Below are 17432 nucleotides of genomic sequence, written 5' to 3'. Positions count from 1 at the left end.
TGTTCCCATTTCATTTTTAGCAACTACTATAGGCTACGTAGCCATTTTCACAGCCTAGTCTCTCTGAGGCTTCCCTCAGAGCACCGCCAACAAGAGTGCCAGTTGCAATGCGGCTTTGTTTGTAGTCTGGATGTATGTCCACGGGGAACCGGACACGGGCTCATAACACAACAGCAGATGGTAGCAACTTGTGGTCAGTACTGACCTGGGGCCAGATTCACACTGGTGACCCATTAGCAAGCCCCTCCCTGCTCCAGTCCCCCCTCCAGCACTTTCTGCAGAGAATTTGTACCAGATCTTTGTACCACTTATGTTCTGCCTCAGTCTTTGGGGGCATAAGGGGTGCATAGGCCTGCTGGGACTTAACTGTTACTCAACTCTGGAGCTAACCCCGCTGCACAGGCGTAATTTTATCCTAACTGTTTCCTTTGCTTTGTGTAGTAACACAATATTTAGTTGTTTTAATGTTAATCAATTTCTCTCTCTCTTGCATTGATTCCCAGTTCTGAGTTCTTCCATTTGAATTCTCCTACCTTGCTCTAATTACTGTGCTGATTTCTAATGCACGGGGAGTCTGGGCAATGCTTTCTACTGTCAGGTTAGGGCTGGAATGAAGATGAGAGGAGGGCTTGTGTGGATGGTTTCTGCTCCCTGGGAGACGCAGTGATGATGTGCTTAGTTGCCTCTGGAGCAATGGAATGGAAAAGCTGATCCCCTGTGTCTCCTCTTTATGTGGTAACTGTGAATGTCGGCATGGAAATCTAGCCAAGCTCAGGTGAGCAGGTAACACTGCACTCAAACGACTGCTGGGAGCTAGATAGAAAGGGAAGGCCCCCAACAATACACAATTTCACCTTATTGTGGGTTAGAAAATGAACTCTTAATATACAAGGTCCTTATTCATTAAAATAGACACTGGAAGAAACATATTACTCTTATATGACATTCCTACACCTGGCAATATTTGGCATGCATAGCTCAGTCAAAGATTTACATATTAATATTCTGATTGCTGCAGCATCTCAGCCTCTTCACAAGGAAGCTGCAAGCCAGGCATGTGCTGCTGAGGGATATAGCTCAGGGTGTCCTGGGGTGGTTGTGGCTGCACTAGTCAGGGACAGTATCTTTCTTATTCCAATCTGGGTCTCTGGCAGCAGGTTTTAGAGATCGCTCAGATGAGAGCATTTGAAAAACACGGAAGGACTGACATGAGGATCATGTCTCAAAACCAAATAGGGAAGTCTGTGACTTTGTACGTGAAAGGCTTAATACGTTCAAAATTCCGATTGCCTCTGGATGAATTCAGGTTCTAACACTGACTGGCTGGAAGTTGAGTTTCTGATATGCTCCCCCGTTGCAGCCATCTTGGCTAATGATGTGGGAGCCTAGAAAAAGTTTTAAATTAAAAGCTTTTACATCTCTACAGGATATCCAGCATGTTAGGGAGGCTTAGGCCAAGGTTTCCAAAGCCGGGTACCTAAAGTCCCTGGGAACAGCTGCAGGCTCAGGAGAGGCGATGGAAATTTTCTGAACAAAAGGTTGTCGTTGTTACACAATAGCCTTTTACCATCACATTTTAATTTTTGAAAACAAATCCCCCAAGCATGTTGATTTATTCAAAACTTTTCATTTTTTGCAATTTTATGACTTTTTAAAAATCACAAACATCTTTTGTTGATCAGAAACCAAGTTTTACTGAAAATCCAGTCTTCAGTAAATGACACATTTCAATAAACATTTTGATAATGATTTCAATTATGTTGATAAAAATGTTGATTATAATTTTGTTTAAAAAAGAAATCACAAAACCCCAACAAATCAAATACTCCCCATTTTTTTTAAACCAGGACACTCAGTTAGGGGGTCCAGCTCTGGATTTTGGAACCTAGCATTAGTCATGCAATTGTGAAAAACTTTGCCTTAATCTTTTAGAGGAAGGTTCTGGCCACGCAGTCAGGAGCAGTCTGGTTGGTTGGTCACCTAGTCACTTCAGCAGCTTTATTCCATCTTCCCTAAGCTCCGGTGTGAGCTGGCACAGTAATAACTGTACAAAACAACAAATTAATCCTCCCTGCACTCCTGGGAAAGGGTGTGGATCGTTTTGAAACTCCAGGGATGTAGACTCAATGAATGTTTTGAATAGGTGGTAACATTTTCAGAAGCACCTTGGTGACTAGCCAAAGCAATCTGTACATGTCTAATGTCACTTGTCACTGAGGTGCTCTGGAAAAAGTCCCCATTCTCCTCATTGTAGCCATGAAACAGGACGATTAAGAGACTTGTTCAGACCTGTGACACCCAGGCACTCCAATATTCACCGTGACATGTAATTAGGACGTGTTCTGTACAAAGTCTGCCTTGTCATGTATCATTCTAAAAATCTTGATCAGCAAGACAGTAATATCACATTGGATTGTATGTGCTATTTTGTTGTATGTGAAGTTATGAAGTGTGGCTGTGTACGTGTTACAGAAACATGTTGCAAGGTTGAAAACTCCCACAAACAGCCTTTCAGGTACAACTTTAAAAAGGCCAAACAATGTTAATGGCTCATTGAGGAAATGCACACAAGCACCAGGATTACCCTGGGAACTGTGTACAATAGAAACCTCTTAGAGACAGCACTGCACAGTGGGAACTGGTTGACCCAGGTTACAGCAAAAGAGCTTCCCAGCAAGTGGGAAGAAATATAAAAGGGTGACAATGACATCATGGGGGGGCCTCACTCTCCCTGGAACAACGCTCCTGGAAACACCTGAGGGGCAAGGACTGCACTGGGGGAAGTGATGGTCCCAGACTACAGAGATTTTTAGCCTGTCTACAAAAACCTGGGACAGCCAAGGCAGCTTGTGCCTTAAAAATCTGCCATCCTATTTATCACTCAGGGTGAGAATTTGCTAATTCATATCCTACCTATCTTGTGTTAAGCTCAGTTTGTGGTTTTGTTTATTTACTAAGGTAATCTGCTTTGATCGGTTTGTTATCCCTTATACTTACCTAAAATCTATCGTTTGTAATCAATAAACTTGTTTTTGTTTGGTCTAAACTCAGTGTGGAAATCACAACTCGTGACGGGGAAGGGGGGGGCAGAGAGCTGTTGCACATCTTCCTCCACATGGAGGGAGGGGGTGAACTTCATGAGCTCACGCTGTACAGTTCCCTGTGCGGTGCAAGACGGTATCATTTGGGTTTATCCTCTAGAGGGGTGGGTGAACTTGAGTGTAGGGCAGTTTCTTAGCTGAGGCTCCCTGTACAGAGCTGATCTCAGCATCTGTGTGAACTGCAGCTGGGTGTGTCCCAACCAGTGTGTGTGCTGGTGACACAGCAGGCTTGGAGAGCTTGGCAACTTCTCACAGCAGCACAGGGTGAAAGGGAGCCCAGGCTGGTGGGTCAGGTGGGCTCAGTGGTACCTCAGTTCCAAGTGGCACCCCGGGGGGAACCTGTCACAAAACCCACCTAGTCATCCCTGTGTCAGAGCTGAGATTGGAGTCATTGGGTTCCTGACACCAGGCCTGTGCTCTGACCACAACTCTCTCCCAGTGCCAGGATGAGAGGCCAATAGCGTTTGTGTGAACAAAGCAACGGCCCATGGGCTTTGTACAACTGGGAGAGCAGAAACTGACCCTCTTGTGCGGCAGAGACAGGCCGGACAGAACAAGCTGGGCCTGAGCAGAGCCAAGTCCATGCTCCAAGATTTCCCAGTATCAAAAGTAAAAAAGACACAAGAGGTGAAATTCGGGCCCTGCTGAAGTCACGGAGAGTTTTGCCGTTGATCTGGAGGATTTCACATAATAGATTTTTACCCCAAGTTAATAGCAACAGAGAAAATAAAATAAATCTTAACTGCTTAACGGGAGCTGTTACTTGTATGCCAGAAATACAAGGGCAAATTCCCGGCAGCTCTGAGTGAGTGCAGGTCCATTGACTGCAGCAGAATTGTGCCTATTTCCACCTAGAGAATTTGGCCCATAATAATGGCTGGGAAAATATCAGGAATCTGGGAAAATTTGCACTTGATTGAGGGCTCAAAGGCATTTGAGTGTCTAATATTGATTGTGCAATGAACAAATATACTTGGAGCTGCATGTGACAGATGGGAAAACTGTGCAAGAAACTATTTTAATTAAATTGTGATTTGCATTTCTGATGGTGTACAACAGGGAACTGTATAGATCAAGGCCCATTTGAATCCTTTCTTCTGTCAGTGTTTTGAAAAATGTGCCCCTGATTGCTCGTGGTAAATTCGGATATTTAGCAAACCCTGTACTACACAGTTCATAAAGACAACCCAGTCGTTTGCTCTGGATCCCGCTGCCAGCAGTGTGGTTTTGGATTCAAGGTGATGGCTGTAAAAGGCAATAAATCGAGCTTCCAGCTTGAAATGTAGCTTTGCCTCATACATTATTGTTTCTCTCTGTTGTGTTACGATTACCACTGAGAGAATAAATTATACGACTTTAGATTCTTTTCCTGTGCACAGAGAGTCAGGACCAAGACTGGTTTCCTCAAATTTCCTCATTATTTGGACTGATGTGACAAATTTGGAGGAGAATTTTTTAGTCTATGGGCTGGACCAGTCACTGCAAGAACTAGATGTTCTTTCATCAAACTTCCAGTTCTGTTGCCTAGTTGTAATTTGTCTCACACACACACACACACACAACCATGGTGCCCTTTGACTGGCTAAGCATCACTTGTATTATCAGGAGGAGAACTTTAAAAACCCCCGGGGCACAGACCTCTCAAAGAGGGATTGCAGATGAACAGGATCAGGGTATTTTAGAGCATTTAAAACAGCACGTAGATGTACCATTTCCTCTTCTCATTCTCACAGAACAGCAGCAGGTGCCCACCCCAGCCAGCTTATATGGCCAGAGCCTGGTCTGCCTCTGCGCAGAGGTTCTGCTGAGTCTATCCTCTGCTGTGTTAACCTGTGTCCCATCCCATGCATGCTGTGTACCAAAACTGCCCCGAAGGAGAGCTACGGGACCAAAGCCAAGCACCCAGCACTTGGAGATCATGCAAGAGGTGAGACTGCCACCGCACAGAATTATGAACAGCACGAAGAGCATGATCTTCCCAGCTCTCTACCCTGCATGCCCAAGGGTCTCATCAATGCTGCTCTTGCTTCTTTCCCTGTGTCTCGTTGCAGAGTCAGGTGGGCCTGGGGACATTGCTCAGGGCTGTTGGACTGAAGGGGCCTGATTCACCAGCCAGTGCACCCCTCGTGGTTAGGCGTGAGGTAGCTGCTTCCCCTCCTTTTGCAGCCCTTGCTGACAGCTGCTCTGACCTGCACTGGTCGCTCACCTCCTCAAGAGCAAGCCAATAGTCCAACCAGCAACCCGCTGGCCATCTTCCCTGGGGCCTTTGGACAGAGTCTGGACTTGCTAGTCCTTATCCCAGTACTGAAGGGTGTTTCAACAGCCCTTAACCCAGTCAGGGGGGTCCATTCCACCTTCTCCGCTGCCTGGTGGGGGACCCTGGCCCTTCCTCTCTCCTGGGGTCCAGTCCAGAGACCCTTTGTTGTCAGGCCTCATCTGCTTATTACCCCCCTTGCTGTTCCTCTGGACCACCTGCTACCTGGCCCTGTCTCCAACCTTTGCCTCAGCCTCTTCCTTGGCACCCAGAGTATGAGACCTGCTCTAAGCCAGCGGCTCTCAACCTTTCCAGACCACCGGACCCCTTTCAGGAGGTAGATTTGTCCTGCATACCCCCCAAGTTTCACCTCATTTAAAACTTCTTGCTTACAAAATCAGAGATAAAAATACAAAAGTGTCCCAGCCACATTGTTACTAAAAAATAGCTGACTCTCTCAATTTTACCATATAGCTATAAAATAAATCAATTGGAATAGAAATATTGTACTTACATGTCAGCGTATAGTACCTAGAGAGGTAGAAACAAGCCATTGTCTGGATGAAAGCTCAGTTTGTACTGACTTCGCTGGGGCTTTTTCTGTAGCCTGTTTTAAAACTAGGCAAATCTCTAGCTGAGTTGATGTACCACCTGGAAGACATCTCCCTGGTTGAGAACCACTGCTCTAAACCTTTACCTCATGCTCCCTGGAGAGCTTCTTAGCATGTCCTGCCACCCAGCTGGTTCTCCTGCAGGCCAGTTTTCTCTAGTCCCTGGCAGGGCTGTCCCCACAGGCCCCTCCACCAGTGTGGAGAACTCTGGGCAGACTCAACCCCTCCAACTTTCCTCACCAGGCCTAGCTTCCTCCATCTCAGCTCCCTGTCTCCCACCAGGCTTCTCTCACTGATGAGAATCAGGGCTGCTCTCCTGCCTGATCAGACGCACCTGAGTTGGGTTCAGCCCCTTGAACTCCTCCCTCCAGGCTTGACACCTCTTGCAGGTGTAATGGGGAGGGACTGATTGAGCCCACAGGTTCTCTTTAACCCCTTCTGGCCTGGTACACCCCATCGCAGGGGCCACTGCTGCCAGACAGCTACAAAGCAGCATGCCAACTCTGCAGGTGCCGCATGCAGGCCGGATGGCTATGCACTGCTTATCCAGTGCCTGCAGCCAGTGCAGAGCGAAATTTTATGGGGACCCCAGTTCTTGCTTCAGATTGTTGCAGGGAAGGCACCCTTGGTCCCTGGAGGAGTACCTGTGATGGAAGCCCGCTAAAGTGGCTGCAGCAATTGGGAGTCACAGCACACATCCCAGCTACATCCTCAGTGTGGACAGCAGTGACTCCCTCACAGATAACAGCCTACACGACCAGGTCCATAGAGCACAGGATGTCATGCACCGCCTGTGCTGCATTTCTGTCATGGTCTGGCACAGGAACATGGCTGCCTGAGTTACTGAAGCCATGCATGCACAACATGGCATAAAGCAAATGCCAGCATGTTAGTGTCCCTGGGATGAAGCCACCACGGTTGGGATCTGCAGCAGCACAGTGTCTGCAGGCCCCCAGCAGCGCCATACTCCCCCAGCTCATACCTCGGCGATGGATAATGAGGACGTGAGCAGGACGTTTGCCCTGCATCACTCAGTATTTCACAGGCCCCTGAGTGTTTCTCAGCCACGCTCTGCCTGACCCCTCTTTTGACATCTCATGCAGACTGTCTGTGTGCTGTCCTTGGGCCTGCAGAGAGAACCCACCACAGCGGCTTTTTATCTCCGCTCACTGAATGCCCCATTCCTGGGGGTGCTGAGGATGGAGGGCTTGGCTGTGCTGTGTGAGAGAATGAAGAGGATCAGAAATGAAAGCACTAGAGAGAGCAGGAAGACAGCATCTCTCCCGAGACGCTGGTAGAAATGGCTTCTGCAATCCTAACCACATGCAGTCGATTCAGCCAATCAGGAAACCAGAACAAATCCCACGTGATTTCCACCAGCTGACTAACTCGACTCAACACTTACAATACACAATGCAAAGCTTCCTCAAATTCCCACGGCCATCCTGATAGGGCGAACCACCCACGTCATGTCTGGCACAAGTGGGAAAATGGCTCCAGCTAGACAGTGCTCGTTCATGAACCTTGGATCTGAATGTCAAGTCAAGGGTTTTGCTCAGCATCCCCCCTTGACTCCATGCCACACGCACTCAGGTAACAGGTGTGGAGACAACTGCTGGCTACAAACAAATGGTGCTATTGAGAGGTGCACAGCCCATCCGTGTCAGACCAGGACCAGTGCAGCCAGGCCAGCACTGCCCAAAGGACAAGGCCCAGATTCCTTTCCGTTACCCTGCTCACATATAGTGATGCACAATCAAGAAAGCTCCTTGAAAGCGGAACTCATCCCTTCAACTGCTCCTTTAGCACACTGATGAACTCAGACCACAAACAGCCCTACAGCGACCCTAACTACCCCCATCTGTTTAGCCCATGTGGTGTCTCCTATAGAACTCAGTAAACATGAACATAACATCAAGTGAGGTTAACTGAAGGAACTGAATCTACTTTTCTGATAGTTTCTCCAGAGAGTGAGCCTAAGGCTCATTCTGGATCCCAGACCATTTCCCCTGCACAAAGCAGCCGTAAGCCCAGCAGCTCTGGCAAACCAGCTCCCCACAACAACAACAATCATCACTTCTGAATCCACAGTAACCCAGGAACAGGGCTTGGACGGCGAGAGAAAAGATCCCTCTGACCATTCTCTTTAGCACAGACCAGGTGCTCAGAGACTCTGGGGATGAGCAAGATAACTAGGGCTGGGCAGAGAAACTTTGATGGGACCATAGTCTGCTGGAATATGTGGTTCAGCTGAAATCAAAACACAGATCAGATCAATTTCACTGGAACTTGTTTAGGGAAAACCTGGGGGGAAATTAATCACAGGACATTTTAGGAATGAAACATTTTGATTTTTCATTTTGAAATCGCTTTTCATTTTGTCATTTATGTTGTATTATATTCTATGCTATTATAAATATAATACAAAAATAAAAGTCAAAACAAAAATGTTTTCAGTGACCCAAAACAATTTTCCAATGATTCAGAATGGAGCCATGTTCTGATATCTCAACCCTCTTGCAAAACAGAACTTCTGTCATCCACCGGCTCGAAGGATAGCTGTCTAGATAGACAAGTATCCATAGGCAACAAATAAAACCCAACCATTTCTAATGCTGGAAAAGTCTTCAGCACTTTTCCTTTCAAATTAGTTTCAATGATCTATTATTAGCATGGAAGGGAAAGGCCTGTGTCCCTGGACTATGGTTCTGTTCAAGGGGTGTACCAAGGAAACAGTGCATTCATTTTGCAGACTTCAGCTACCTTCCTTTTTAGGAGCTGCAAACCTCAACTCTTGTGAGCCATTTTCTTCTTCCACTGTCTCTGAGAGAACACACTGCAGATCCACAACACAACTATGCTGCCATTTACCTCCTCTAAAGCACTGATTCATTCATTTGCAAAGCAGGAGGCCTTCAACTGCTTGAGTAGTTTTATATAATTGTCCTAACAAATTATATGACTGTCACGGAGTCACCGGGCGATGCTCTGGAACTGCTCCCCACCAAGCCAGGCAGGACTTTGGGGAGCCTCCTCTCCCTTGGAGCAGACTTGTTCAGGGCAAGAAGCTCACACAGCTTCACCTCCTGGGTCTCTCCTTGGAGCATTCAGCATCCTCTGCCCCTCCGTGCGCTTCCCACAGCGAGTCCACCCCAGCGGGGTCCTGGGGAAGCCACCGGGTTCTGCACCCCCACTTTGCAGTCAGACGTGACTCTCAGCCAGCCAGTAAAACAGAGGTTTATTTGATGACAGGAACAGGGTCTAAAACAGAGCTTGTAGGTACAGCGAACCGGACCCCTCGGCTGGGTCCATTCTGGGGGGCAGTGAGCCAGACCCTCAGGTCTGCCCTCCACCCTCGACCCCCAGCCAGCTCCAGACTAACAACCCCTCCCAGCCCCTCCTCTCTGCTCAGCCCCTTTTCCGGGCCAGGAGGTCACCTGATCCCTTTGTCTCCAACCCCTTCAGCTGGCACCTTTGCAGGGGAGGGGCCCAGGCCATCAGTTCCTAGGAGACAGAGTGTCAGGCATTTAGGTGCACTGGCCCTTTGCTCTGCCAGATACTTAAGAGCTGCCATGGGGACACTGAGGCACCAATACAGTATTCAGAGAAAACATTAAGAACTTTCCCAGTTCGTCACAATGACATTATGGGCCAGATCCCAAACCAGTGTAAATCAATGCAGCTTCATTGACGCTGGACACAGGTTCAGCAGTGCTTAGTACAGCCTGTGATAACAATCTGCCTTTTACCTCTAGGATCATTTTCTAGGTGGTTTGAAATCTGAACGGAATTTTGACATTCTTATGTTAGTGCTTAATGGATCTGAGCTCCTTACAACAAATACAAGCAGTGATAATGCAGTTAGCCAGCACTGTGTCAGAGCCACTAGAAGTGAGCAGGAATATCTATCAAGTCACATTCGAAAGGGAGGTGGGCTGTTGTAATTGGTACAGCCCTGTGAAAATCCCCTTGATAGCTGAGACACTCCATGCAGCCTAGATACAAGGAAGCCAGGCTCCTCTCCTACCTTTATAAATACATCTTATTTGAAAATAAAACTTTCCCTTTTGCTCAGCCTTGCAAACAACTGAAAGAACACCCGGTGACTGCAAATGAGGATATTTAAATTTGTACCCTAACCCACACTGGAAAGGTTTCCTTCAGCAAAATCTGCCAGGGAGTACCAGGGCTGCAGCACAGACTTACTATTTTAATATTGCTATTTTCTGAGTGCGGATCATTCCATCTTCAGCTGGAGACAATTAAGAACTGATTGTTCCACCAGACTATGTCACATTTTAAATCTTCCCCTTGGGGATCCAGCCCTGCAGTTCTGACTCAAGCCGCTCTCACTGCTGTTTGAGAGTTTTGCCCGAGGAAGAATTATGTAAGAACTTCAGGACTGGCCTCACAATGTATTGGGAGTCGTATCAATGCACAGACTTGACATAAAAAAAAAAGAGAAATGAATCCTTATTGACACTTCTGAGATGCCTGATTGTACATTCTCTAACTCAGGTGTTGAATGTCATTTAAAGGATATCATTTGACTGGTGAATGCCATTATAATCAATCAGTTATTGCCTACACCATAGAACAGAGCTGGCTTGGGATACATTTGGTAAATTCGGGATGTGGATTGGCAGTCACTGATTTGAAAACACATTTTTCGGTCCTGCAGCTGTAGAATTTGCATTAACATCTCCCTTATTTGAGACACACCACAATCCAGGCAGATGATATCCTACTGGACACAATGGGAACACGTAAAGCTTGATGAAATGTTATCTTACATGAGAGTCTCGACCCTAAGTGCCTCCAAGATGACAGGAACCTAGTATAGGACCTTTTGTTAGAAAAACATGTATAGAGTCTTCTGACGTTTCGTACTAAGACAAAGCTCTGGTGACAAACATAATGGGCCTGAATTTTCAGAGGGCTTCCCACCGACTCTGGTACGCCAGATGTGATTTTGCACCAAATATTTGCACCTGCAGTTTGGCGCCCAAGATTAATTATGGCTGCAAATGAAGCAGGTAGACATCTGCTTGTCTTCCTGTGTGCATCGCTCCAGAAGGCAGATGTCAACACGGCTGTGCGTGCCCACAGCTAGAGCACAACATGGCCTGTACAAAACCAGACGCTGGGCTGAGGCCTTTGAAAAACAATGAGGCCCTGCATGTCCACAGATACCCTGCACTTTAGACCAGTTGCCAGCCCACCAGCAAGCCTGGCGCAGAGCAGCAGAGGAGACAATTCACTTTTGTAGAGTTGTATCTGACATCCTGCTTGGGTGACAGTTTTCCCATCAGCATACGTGTCAACTGCAAGGGCCTGATCCGAGTCCACTGAAACCAGTGGAAAGGCTCCCATTGCCTTCAATGGGCTTTTGGATCAGGCCCTAAACTAATGCAAATGAATGGAAAGTAAATGGTCAGGAACAGACTTGCAACAGCAGTGGCACAGATTCCTTGTCCCAGCCCCACACTCCTAGGATATTTTCCTAGCACCTTTAGTGGTTTTTAACGCCCTCCCCCGAACTAGCGTCTTTGCTGCCATGCCCTTGTTCACCTGCCAGTGTTCTTCCCTGTCCCCCACCCCAGCTCCCCTAGACCAGGGCCCATCTGGGTTTGTGCAGCGCCTGGCACAAGGGAGCCCGGTCTCGGTTTGTCCCTAGGCACCAGGGTAATGCCCATGATTAACACTCATCTGGTGCCAGCCCAGCAGCCCCCTGCACTGCACGGCGCTGCGAGGCCCACAGGCCCGGGCAGGGTCAGAGCCGAGCTGCGCCCAAGGCGCATTCCCAGACTCACCTGCAGAAACGCGACTTCGGCCGGCCCACGCAGCAGGAGCTGCTTTCGCGTTGGGGGCTGAGGGGGCTGCGGAAGAGCCGCTTCCGCTCTGCGTCCATTGGAGGGCCACGTTGCATTGCAAGGATCTGCCTAATTAAACCCGGCTGATTGCCCATAATGTAGGGAAATGTTCTCTGGATAGTCCCCAGCTTAACGCTAATGAATTAACTGGCCACTGTGTCTCAGTGGCGCCTCCGAGAGCCGCCTGCCCTTTGGTGCATTTCGCAGCACGCCCCAGCTGCTAATGACCCGCCACTCGCCAGGTGCCAGAGCAGCGGCTGCAGCAGCTGGCACTGCGGGCATGAAGCACCCCCGCTGCCCGGCGCAGCCCCCTCCTCGCCCGGCCCACGCCACTGCAGCCCCATCGCTAACTGGCGCGCTCACCTGGCTGCTGCCGCATCCCCAGCATTGTGCACCTCTGGGGCTTTACAGAGTGTGCACCGGGCTGTAGTGCATACATGCTGTAGTGCACACCTAGACACGCGCTATATTGCATGCACACTGTGTTGCATTCTATTGCACGCATGCACTGTATGGCACACGTACACACACGGTATTACACACACTATATTGCACACGCACATGCACACTATTGCACGTGCGCACACTATGGTGCATGAATTCTATTGCACACGCACTATATTGCACACGCGCTCTGTTGCACGCGAACACAGGATTACACACTATATCCCAGGGCTCCGGGGCAGCCTGGCCCCTGCGATTCCCCGCCCCGGGCGGTCCCTGGCGCGCGCTGCCCAGGAGCGGTCCGCGCCCGGCCCACCGCAGCCCCCGCTGACCTGTGCCCTGGGTGGCGCCCCGCCAGGAGCCGGGCTCCGGGGCCCCGAGCGGCGCAGCCCGGGGCAAGCCCCGCACTGGCCGCCCCGCTCCCCGCGCCGCACCGACCTGCTTCTCCAGCGAGTCCTTGGCCGGGAGCGAGGGCGCGCGGTCGCAGGCGCTGCCCTCCAGCAGGTAGAGGCCGGAGGGCCGCGAGCTGGAGTCGCTCTCGAAGCAGAAGAGCATGTTCTGCAGCAGCGCGAACCACTTGCTCTGCCATTTCGTGTTGTCCCCGCTGCGCTTGCTCAGGTAGCCGCGGCGGCTGCCGTCCTTCTTCGCCAGCAGCCCCAGGTAGGCGACGTGCCCGTCGTTCAGCCGCATCCCCTTCTGCATGGTGCCCGGGCCGGCCGCTGCTCACCGGGCCCCCGGCCGCCGGCTCATGCCCGCGCCCAGCCCCGGCGCCGCCTGCTGCAGAGCCCCGGCCGGCGCGCTGGGGACGGAGCCGCTCGCCTGGCAGCGCGGCTGGATGCAGGAGCCCCGGATCCTGCCAGTGGGGGAGTCATGTGATGCGAGCCGAGCCGAGCCGAGCCGAGCCAAGCGCCGCACCATGGACCGAGCCGCGCACAGCCGGCTACGGGCAGGGGGGACCCGCCGGGCGCGCAGGCGGCCGCGTCTCCATGGCAGGGCGGGGGGGTCAGGGCAGGCGGGTCCCCGCAGCCCGGCGGGGCGGCCCCCGCTGCATTGCGCCCTGCCCCGGGCTCAGCGCGGCCCGCGAATTTCAGAACCGCGCGCGGAGCCCCGGCTCGTGGACACAGGGGCGCAAGTGGCGGCCCTGGCGCCCGGCCACGCCCGGGGCGGGACGGCGGGTCACGCTGCTAGGAGTCGCCGGACCCCAGCGGCCCCCGCCTCAGGCTGCAGCCGGGCAATCCCGGCCACCCGTCCCGGAGCCGCGTCCGAGGCGCAGCCCCTGCCAGCCCGCCCCAGCGGCGTGCGGCGGCGGTACCCAAATGGCAGAGCCCGCGGTATTTTTAGCCTCTCCTCGCCTACGCGCTTGCATGGAAAGTCCAGGGACCGCCCGGGGAGCGGGCGCTGCAGCGGGATGCGCAGCCCCTCCTTTGGAGAAGGGGCGGACGGGCTGCAGCGCCTCGGCGGCCCTTCGCTAGCTAGGGAAGTTGGATTTGGATTTGAAGGAGTCCATCGCCCCTCAGCGTAACCCTCCCCATGAGGGCAGAGACATGCCCAGGCTCAGCAGCTCTCCCTCAGCGTAGGGAGTCTCCCTGCCTAATGGCCCAGCGATCTGTTAACCGCTAGATACCGCCTGTGTTTGCATTGCAAGGGGGGTTGTGGCCCGGCTGGAGTAATGGAAACAATCCGCCCGCCCCCAGCGCTCAGTTTGAATATGAATCTCCTGATCTGTTGTACACTGGGGTCCTCCGAGGCTGGGGTCATGTGAGACCAACCCTTTGCATGCCAAAGCATTCTTCATCCAAAACCTGACCACCTTTCCCTAGTGCCTTTGTTTCCCAGCACAGCCCCCAGGGGAGAGTCCAAGCCACCCCGATATCTATTGCCAGCTGAGCACAGGAACAGGTGGGGGAGGGGGAGACCCCTCTACTTATTTCCACTGGGCTAATTTAGTGTCCTGCAATTCCTTCATTTTGGCCCTTCTGTACTTGCAAAGTGGAAGAAAATCGCAGGAGCAGCCAGGCAGGAGCTGTGTGCAGGGGAAGAGAAAGGGGATGGTGTAGGGTGTTATCCTTTCCCTCTCTGGCCAGCAGGAAGGACAGGGCTCTGCCAGTGGGGATCATGCTCCTCCACTACACAAGAGCTATGGCACCAAACTCTGCCCAGCTTGCTTAGAGACCATGGTAACAGGCACTACAGTAAATTTTAAGCCAGGCAGAAATTTCAGTTCCATGAGTGGAGTGGCACGTGGTCCGGGAGCCAGGGGGACAGAAGAGAGGCCTCTGCAGCACTGCGCTGGGTGGGCACCTGCTGCTTGAAAACGTGGCTAAGCTGAAGAGGTGGAAGGGGAACCCTAGGCCCCCAGCCCAGTGTGTGACCTAGCTCCCATAAGCAAACAAGGAGGGAATCAGGAAAACTATGTTAATTTGACTGAAAATGTTGGAAGGCCTTCAAGGACTTTAATGAGGTCACAAATTGCCATGGTAACACCGAGGAATGGTCCGGGCAATAGGAAGGTTCTTCACATTTGTAGGCACCAAGGAACCGATTTGATTGGACATTTCATGTGACCACACCCGTGGTGGACATGTCTAGTGCCCCATGGGCACCTTTGGGTGTTTGGACCTGGAGGTGTGGAGATGGGGCTTTGGCAAGCACAGCTAGGCTACAGCGACAGCCTTGGGGAAACCAGAGAGGACATCATACCTTAACCACAAAGACAGCGCAGGCTTCAGGTGACTGCGATCCCTTGTGTTATCCCCCCACGCCACCCCTAAGATATGGTCTTACCCTGTCCTCTGCACTCTCCAGCATTGCGCCTTGGCTCTTTGTTTCCAGTCCTGGCAGTCACAATTTACTCAACTCCTTTGTACCCTGACAGGCTGAATGTCACTCTGCTGGGACAAAAGAACTGGTGGCTGAATGTCAAACATGCCAGCAAAAGATGAGCCCATGTATCCAGCAGCAGCAGCAGCCGGTAAAAGAATAATTCTCCACACTGAGGAACTTTGATTTGTTTTCTATCCTCTCTCATCCTCTATGTGTATTAGCCAGAATTAAGCCCAGCTGCTGAGGAAATGGGCCTTCCTCTGCTCTTCCTTACTCCTGCTGTAAGACCAGGACCTCCTGTGGATCTGCTCCACTTGACAGCTGGAGAATCAGGCCCAAGCTAGGGTTGATCTTTCTTTCCACCCAAAGGGACATGGGGTGTTGCCAGGGCATTTTGCTGAAAGCTCTAACTAACAAACTTTATGTATCCAATAATAACAAGGATTTTTTTCCAGAACAAATATTAATTTCTTTCTCGGTTTCCAGATATTTTAATTGCAATGTTTTCTTCTTTCTCTCTGTCCTTAATCGACTTTTCAATCTCTCTGTTGTGCTGCTTGCTCATGATAGCAGTCGAAGGCCAATGCCTTGGATTTCATACTTGTGCCTAAACTTACGCTATTTTCCATTATTAATTGGACACGCACCTCGGGGCCGGGGTCCCACTGTATAAAAACAGAGCAAAGATGATTGCTGCCCACACTAGATAAGGAATGCATTTCCTCAGTATATTATTGGTAAGGAATTACTCACCCAGCCCAGCTCTAATCCAGGCCCTAGGTGAAGCTCAGTCATATATTTTTACCCATAATATGTTCCCAGGCCTCCAGTCTGAAGTCCTGCCCATATACCTGAGAAAAAGTGCAAGCTGTGACAGCAAAGATGAAAACAGTACAACACCAATAAAGAGTAGGCCCTGGCTGCTGTCCCAGGGCGCAGGACAGGAAGCAGAACATCAGTGGTGCTCAAAGGTCCAGGACAGAATCCCAGGTGATAACGAAGCTGTGGAAAATGGAAAGGAACCCGCCCTGTGTATTTTCTGTCCAATGTGTGTTTCAGTGCACTGCAAAGAGAGGTGGAATGCTGCCTCACACAGCTCTGACGTATGTGTTTTGAATGGTTTGCAGGGCTGAAGGATGCGGCTGCAGTGAGGTGAATTAGTCGTGTTTGGCCCATTGGCCAAGGCAGCAAACCAAGGCCCCAGCTTTTAGAAATGCTGTGAACGATTCTGCATGTCAGACATACAACTAGACAAGTTAGTTGCAGGTGCTGCGATTGCACCAGCAGCTGTGGTAAGCGAGTGTGCGGATCACCGGGTCCAAGGCGAAGTGTTCATTGTCATGGGCGGCTACAGAAATTGTAATGTCCAGTTCTAAATATCTGAGCCCAGCCCCACGACTGTCACATGGCAAAGGGTGCTGTCACAGAGTGTGGGGGAGTCCGGCCCTGCACCCCTTTCTTGGGACCCACAGTGACTCTCAGCCAGCCAGTAAAACAGAAGGTTTATTGGACAACAGGAGTGCAGGTTACAGCAGAGCTTGCAGGCACAGTCAGGACCCCTCAATCAAGTCCTTCTGGGCTTTCAGGGTGCTTGGATCCTAGCTAGGATGCCCTGAATTCCCCTCACCCAGCCCAAAACCGAAACTGAACTGCCCCTCCTCCAGCCCGCAGATTCCTTTGTCCAGCTTCCCAGGCCAAGGTGCTAACCCCCACCCCCCTACCTGGCTCAGGTTACAGGCTTATTGATCCTGTCCCTCACCTAAAGACATCCCTGGCTCTCCCATCCCCCCCACAGACAGCCCCTACCCCATCACAGGTGCTCAGTCGAGCTGCTGGTCATTTCGACAATAATAATGTAAGCCTGGTGATGTGGGTTTGCCGAGTTCCAGCCTTGTGGTGGTTACAATAACTGTTGGCTGTCTACTAACAGCCTGGCACCGTTGCTGTGCCAATATAATGGGGAGAGAGGGGAGACATGGGCTGGGATTTGTTTTGTCCAGGGCTTTAGTCGTCTGCGTTTGCCCACTGTCAGCTCGGTCACTGTACAGACAGCTCTCTTTTATGTGCCAGCACCCTGCTAATCAGTTCAGTTTCTACAGCGTCTCTGCCAGCATTCAGGCTTGGATGGAAGAAAAAATTTGTTCTTCTAAGTACTGCCGGAAAGCCACCGACAACGAAAATTGGTTTTGCTCCCTGTGCCCTGACGATGTTCCTGTTTCCCCTCCCCCACCGAACACACGCCAGGACTGGCTCTTCAGTATTTGTGCTGCCTGGCAGCGTGTGTGTCAAATACCCTTGAGAAGAGCCTAGCATGGGGCTGGTTACC

General features: G+C 50.9%; 1 protein-coding gene across 1 annotated transcript in view; it reads right to left on the bottom strand.

The window, feature by feature from the left end:
* The window catches only part of RASGRF1 (Ras protein specific guanine nucleotide releasing factor 1), a 98463-nt gene extending 85431 nt beyond the window's left edge, over nt 1–13032 (bottom strand). The window contains exon 1 of the mRNA XM_030578139.1: nt 12722–13032. Within this exon, the coding sequence (XP_030433999.1) occupies nt 12722–12985 (264 nt within the window). The 5' untranslated portion in view covers nt 12986–13032. The remainder of the gene's footprint in view (nt 1–12721) is intronic.
* Nucleotides 13033–17432: the final 4400 nt, after the last annotated feature.

Source organism: Gopherus evgoodei, chromosome 10, assembly GCF_007399415.2.
Source record: "Gopherus evgoodei ecotype Sinaloan lineage chromosome 10, rGopEvg1_v1.p, whole genome shotgun sequence".
NCBI lineage: Eukaryota > Metazoa > Chordata > Testudines > Testudinidae > Gopherus > Gopherus evgoodei.
Note: the sequence above shows the minus strand (reverse complement) of the source record. Positions and strands in the feature narration are given on the sequence as shown.